The sequence below is a fragment of the Aptenodytes forsteri genome, unplaced genomic scaffold (genome assembly GCF_000699145.1).
Source record: "Aptenodytes forsteri isolate BGI_AS27 unplaced genomic scaffold, ASM69914v1 Scaffold83, whole genome shotgun sequence".
Classification (NCBI taxonomy): Eukaryota; Metazoa; Chordata; class Aves; order Sphenisciformes; family Spheniscidae; genus Aptenodytes; species Aptenodytes forsteri.
The window spans coordinates 5039953-5046999 of NW_008795371.1; the positions used below are offsets into that span (position 1 = coordinate 5039953).

At 40.6% G+C, this 7047-nt stretch overlaps 1 protein-coding gene across 1 annotated transcript in view; it reads right to left on the reverse strand.

Moving 5' to 3' along the window:
* The window catches only part of MAP2K5 (mitogen-activated protein kinase kinase 5), a 138448-nt gene that overhangs the window by 72845 nt on the left and 58556 nt on the right, over window positions 1-7047 (reverse strand). The window contains exon 13 of the mRNA XM_009280409.2: window positions 887-960. Within this exon, the coding sequence (XP_009278684.1) occupies window positions 887-960 (74 nt within the window). The remainder of the gene's footprint in view (window positions 1-886; window positions 961-7047) is intronic.

Below are 7047 nucleotides of genomic sequence, written 5' to 3' on the forward strand. Positions count from 1 at the left end.
GGAAATAAAATGGGCAATTATTCCTCATTTAACCTACAATCATCATTCCTATAAATCAACTAAAAATTATGTAAAAGGGAACAAATTTATCTGCAAAGGCATTAAAAATGATTAAATCTCTCTTTTGTTCGGAATGAGAGTTCCAATTTAAACAAGCACTGCATTACAGTTTATGGCAGATAACCTTAAACAATTCTGTTAAACAGGATGCTTATCGCTTTAGTACCCCAAACTAGTCTGATATAAAAAGTCAATTTGAAGTAGGATTGAACGCACTCATTTTTCAGTCAGCTGGCTCAAGATGTGAATAAAGCCACATTCATCACTTGAATGCAACGAGCACTAAATACGCTGGAGGGACAACAGACTCTGACAACTTATAATACAAGGCTGACCTTCTCTTTGGTCCTGATGTTTGGCTGAGAGTAAAGGTGCTGAAATTCAAATCAACATCACAGCAAGCTCATGGGTCACTATCAGAGAAGTTCTCCAGGGAGGCCCAAAATGGAAATTAATTAAAATTTGTGCTGCACATTGTAAAAGCCCACCACTATTGTTACTCCCAATATTAATTTTTATTGTGGGCCAGTTGGGCTCCCCAGACACATCTCTCGTTCTGCCCTCCCTTTTGTCTGGCCAAAACGCTTTCATATCAAAGCTGCATATCAATGAAGTTTGCTATTCGTAAGTAGTAATTACAATATCAGCAGTTTTTACTGTCATTAAACAATGAACAATCATATTCAGATGAAGAAAAGTCGCCCAGAGATTAAAAATGAATAGGGCTGTCCCAGCAGAGGGGAGCTTGCTGTGGGGCTGGCTGTCTGGCAGCCAGGTGACTTTGACATTAGAAAGAGAGCGGGCAGATATCTGAAGGGGGAATTACCTGAGTGCTAACCCCAAAGTCACACAGCTTCACCTGGCCTCGCGTGTTCACCAACATATTAGATGGCTTCACATCTGTTGAGGGAACAAAACTGTATTTAATCTATATTAGCCTAGATACGCACCGTATATACAGAGGTTGTTACGAACATTGGCATGATGGATTTTAATAGGAAATATTTCAAAGATATATTTCAAATGCAACCTCTGGTTTGTAACAGTCAGTAGCACAGACAACGTTATAACTGTACCTCTCAAATACTGATAATCCATGTTATTAAATCATAGAATCATTTAGGCTGGAGAAGACCCTTAAGGTCATCGAGTCCAAATCTGCAGGTGACACCAATCTGGGAGAGACAGCAAGTGCACTGAAGGATGGGACCTAGAATTCAAAGTGATCTTGACAGATTGGAAAATCAGACTGAAAAAATAAGATGAAATTTGATAGGGAGAAGTGGAAGCACTACATTTAGACAGGGATTAATCAACTGCATATAGGATTAAACAACTGCCTGGAGTGTAGGCTGGAGAAGGTCTGCAAAAAAGGATCTGCAGATTACGGCATGAAGTGGAAATGACAGAGAGGGAATAAACTCAGTCACTGGACAATTTAGGAACAAGCCGAAAGCAACGGTGCAAATGGTGAAGGCTGTTTCAGTATCAAGGGATAGCCGGGCTGACCTTTTAAGGTTCATCCCAGCCCTGCGACTTGGTATTCTAACACTGCAATTAACCCTGCCTCCCTCTTCTCTAACAGCGCTCACTTAATTCCATGTAGTGACAAGAGCAGAATTTAATATTCTATAAAAATTACGAATACAAAGTATCCCACACAAACACCTGCATATAGGAACACAGGGAAAACACAAACATAGAAGCACATTCGAGCCTCCTTCTGCCCCAGGAACATATACAGTGCAGCTTTGCTTCTGTGCACACCATTATTCAAAGCTACTGGCTTCCACCTCCATGGCTTCTACTGCATAAAATGGCTCTGATCTCACAGTTTCAGAGCTTTTACAGAGGTTAACTGCCAGCAATGCCTTAAAATTATTACTAATCCTGCTCCGGCAAATAAAACATCAATGTACATCGCAAAGCCAGATTGTCAGTGTAGAGATCTTAATGCTGACCCCCTCTGATGCCAAAAGAAGTTGGTACACTTCTGTTGCATGCTGTAAAATTGACGTGTGAATAAACTGCTGAACATCCAGCCTGACTGCGGTGCAGGAAACATTGAGCATCTTTCTGTTCTGGGGATGCCAGTCGGAAAGCATAATGTGCGCGTTATGGCCTGGCTTAAACTTGGGAAGATTAGAGCACAGTGGCTTTGCCTAATCACTGCTTTCTTCTGTCAAAATGGATTAAAAGCAATAGCTCGTATCTTTGCCTTCTTTAAAAGTGAACACTAGTTGGGTGCAGATGGATGAAACCCAACTAGAAAAGAACCTAATTTTGTTTATCATTAAGTTTGCCTTTGTTTAGCAGATGTTTTCTGGTACCACAGTAGCTTGCTTAATTTGTCTCTGTAATGTAGAAATGTACAACCTCAATTAACAAGCTGATTAAATGCTTTCCTATATTTGAGCTAAAAATCCAGTTTAAAGAAGGGGAGCATTCAATAGTACGTTATATAGCTTAAGCGGATCTGTATGTTTTAAGTTAGGTATTAATACTGCTAGTACCTTTTGCAATTTCCCCCCAAAGGGAAAAGAAAAATCAGTCACAAGTGTCTTCATCATGTTACAGCACTGACAGACTCTGTGTATCCTGATCTCCATTTCACCTTTAGGAATTCAATCCGTGTGCTGCATTCTTGATGGATTTTTACCTATTCCCCTGCCTCAGGTGATGAAACAAAACACTGCTACAGAGCAATCCACGCAGTTACAAAACCTCCCATACGCTTCCTAACAACATTTTAGGAATATGTTTTCTAACTAAAACTTCAGGGAGACTGAAATATTTGCTTGTGGCAACCTGCTAAGCAGCACACTCCTCTCCAGTGTCGAGTGACTTTGCTAAATCTAACGAGACATGCCAAGTACATCGGCAGGCTCTATCCTGAATCCCGAGAAGAACAGTAAGTTACACGGTAATCCTGTTTAACCTTCTTTCTAAAAATATGGCAGCCAATAGAGCTACCTCGTTACTGGGCTTGCGCTGAATTGTAATGAACAGCAGATGCAATTACACATACAGAAAATACTGACATACTGCACCACGAACCCAGCTGTTCACAGTACTAACACTTTTAAAAGAAAACTGCAGTATAACAAGAGGCCCTTGCTTTTAATTGTAAAGGATGTAATAAAAATAGTTAATAACCAAATGGCCAAGAGAAACATTTTGGTGCGGTACAGACGGAAATATGTTCGTGGGATCAAGACCGGATCAACTGCATTATTTTCTAACAATGCCAAAATCCTTTCACTCTGAGTAAAGTGAAGGGTCTGGGAAGGCAGAAGGAAACTCTAAGCGTGAAACACTATGACCTCACGGAAAGTGACGATGAGGCAACATGCACGTAGCCAAATTTTCTTGCTATAAGACTCAACCACGTCACGAGTTCAGAGGAAGAGGCAGGATGTTGTCCAAATGCAGCCCACAAGTCCTTGTTCCCTTAGCACGACCCACCAGAGGAAACCACCGCGCCACATTCATCCCGTCCCACCAGGCCTGCCCAGCTCCCACCAAGGAAGAGCCAAGGCTCTATCCAGCCATCCCCTTGTGTCACTGGGGATCTGCAGACCCCATCTCCCCTTCCCTGCTACCATGTGGGATGTGACAGTGAATCGATATAATTAAAAAAACATCTGTCATTCATTAAGCATTGCTTGATCCTGAAATCCTTCCACAAACAGAACTAAGAAAAAAAAAACCAAACAAACAACAAACCCAAGAAAATATCCTAAAAGAAAAAAAGCAATCGGCGATCAGCCCATTAAGGAAGGGAAGCCTGTGCAGGTTGGGGACTCTACTGAGCAAGCTGCAGCCAAACAGGCACTGCTAAGAACAAATACTATCTGTCCTTGCGCAGCAGAATTTAAATAGCACTGCAAATGGGGGATTTAAGCAAATATTTGCTATGAATTCCAACGGTTGAGTTGATTTCCTCAAGAAAAAAGGAAGTGACAATCCTAGACAAAAATGTCACTTCACAAAACATCTCATATTGAAAGTGGGGAGAAAAATCACCCAATTAGTAAATTATCCTTTTTGTTTCATAAACTGCTTCACTTAATGGGTTAAACATTTTTTGTTTTTGGAAAACAAATGTGCATAAATAACGTTCTGCACCATCTGCTTGTGATTAATATTACTGTTTAGAAGTGAAAGAATTTAAACAAGAGCCAAAAGGGGTCATTATGCTCCCATTACCAGTGCTTGCTTAATACAAATGATTTCTATGAAGCATCATTATAGAGGATGAACAAGTCCTCTTTATGATGTATCTGCCTAAGTCATTTCACCTCTCTGCAAATAAATGGGACCTCCAAGCTCTTACTTACCAGTAAACAGAACTGTCAGAGGTTCAGCTTTTTGAACACCAAACATTTCAGACATCTTGTTTTATTGAAAAGCAAACAGATGAATGGTTGTGGGAAAAAAACCTCCAGATTTTTAAAAGCTGTCTCTCGACTTTTTCTGTCTTTTAAAAATATAAAACTGCAATATACCAGGTTCAAGGGAGACAACAGATACAAAAGCACAATTTTAGCTGCAGACAGCTCACACAACATTATTGTTAATAAAGTGAAGCTGCTGGAAGAATGAAAATATTTTCTTGCCCTAACTACCTCACCAGAATGCTTTTTGCAGAGGCCAGGATTATTTAAGTAAGCCTAAGTGGTCCATGAGTGTGCATGTATGTGTTTAGCTATACATATATAAACACAAGTATGTATGTATATGTATACACACACACGCGCCCTAGTATTTTTGTTTGTGCTTCATTATACACGGCACTAATGCTGATTAATTCTCACAAAGCTAAAAAAGCAGGGGGAAAAAGTCAAATACGCTGCTCTGGTCATCTTTGGTGAAACCCTCAGCAAACTACGGTTCCTGCTGAGAAGACGGGAACACTCATCGTCCATATTGCACAAAGGCCTGTCCCTACCAACCAGCACTCCTCTGCTCCAGTTAGCTCAACCTCACACACCACAAACCAGAAAATACTTCCAAAAACTCCGACACAAATTCAAAACCTAGTCAGAAACCAAGGTCCCCAAACCGTGCAATACATACTGGCCCCCAGTACAGAGTCATGCATACAAATACAGATCAGTACAATTAAACACAAGCAGGCAACATTTATTTCATACATTTCTTTTAATAAAGAGGTGTGAACAGAGAAAAACATATCAGATAAAATGCATACGGTCTATACTTATTCTTGAACTTAACAGATTTTGGTTTGTCTTTATACAAACTTTGACTTTGTACATGATTAGACTTGTTTAATTGCTAATTCTGTTTTAAATCTAAGTTAATTTCTCATTACCCTTCCATTTCTACTTCTTATCCTCTGGGGAAAAGAGCACACTTATCATTGGGACATTCTCACATCTTCCAAAGAAGTGGTGTAGGTGTTAATCTTATGTTTATGTTTGATGTGGGTGTGATGACTATGACTACAGCTTTGGGTTTATTAATATGCACGGCTATCACCTCATTAGTTGCAAGGTTTGTTTTGAAGTTAAGCTGTAATATTTGCTGAAGCGTCTGATCTGGAATAAAAGACTTCCTCATTGTTTGTTTCCTTTGCTTTAATCCATGCTCTAGTCACAAACCATCGTTTGCTGCACTGCCTTACACAGCTTCTTCATGATGATTGCTTCTCCACCTTCGTTATCACCCGGGTGGAAATTCTTGACTTCTTAGCCTACACGAGCTTCCTGCATGGTCTGCTTTACACGTGACAGCAAGGAAGTTGGGGTTAAATTTTATTTCGTTTACCTCTGATGCATTAAAACCAGTAGACGGCTGAAGGAGATTACTTTGAGAAACAGGCATCTTCCTTGCATTGTATTACTCCGTATCCATTTTTAAGATATAGGAGTACACACAGGTTCGGTATCTTAAAAATGGGTATAGAGTAATACTGAAAACCAATCCCTTGAGGAAATTCTGCTGAACCCTGGAATGCTAGTTATCCCCTCCACGGCATTTTGCAGTGCTGTTCTCACCTTGGTCAATCTAGCAACGGACCAAGGCCAGAAAAATCTCAAGTGTGATGAAAAATCAGTTTCTGCGCTTTTCTTTAGACCATAGCAAGGACCACACATAATTCATCAAAAACTCGGAGCTGCTCTTCAATCAAGGCAATGAAACCCATACAGAAGGGGAGATTTTGTTTTACTGGCAAAGCAAAAATCAGATCCAGGTTCTAAATTTACAGCAGAACAACAATAAATTGTTACAGTTATAGTATTTATGCTTGACCATAATGCTCTCTCCAAACCACATTCAGTAGGTGGCCAGAATCTTTAATGAAAAAATTAAAAATGAAAAAAATTTCAAATCTGCTTTTTCTTTTTAGGTGTCACAAAAGCACGGCAAAGACTGTAGCCTATACAGAGCGATACCCAGCCACGGATGCTCCAGCTGCTTTTTTTTTTTAATATTTATTCTGACAATCGCTGTGGCAGCTCTGGCATCTAGACTGCTCATCCTCTTGCTGAGAGTGGATGGAGCTGATAAATCTCTGCATCTGGCAACATTCAGGCTAGTAGGTGACATATTTAAACCATGGTCAGAAATGAAGCCTCCTTGGTAACCTGTGTCTGCACCGAGTTGGTCACGGACTCTGGGTTATTTCTGTTCTTTTGATCCAGTGACAGCCTAAGGGTCGCATACGCCAGCAGCCTTAGCATTTCACTCACCCTCTAATCAGGGGTAACAAAGCCAAGTCCTTACTTGATCTCTACTCACTCTCCTGGTGTGCTGGTTTTGGCTGGAATAGAGTTAATTTCCTTCAGAGTAGCTAGTATGGGGCTGTGTTTTGGATTTGTGCTGGAAACAGTGTTGATAACACAGGGATGTTTTCGTTACTGCTGAGCAGTGCTGACACAGAGTCAAGGCCTTCTCTGCTTCTCACACCACCCCACCAGCGAGGAGGCTGGGGGTGCACAAGAAGTTGGGAGGGGACACAGC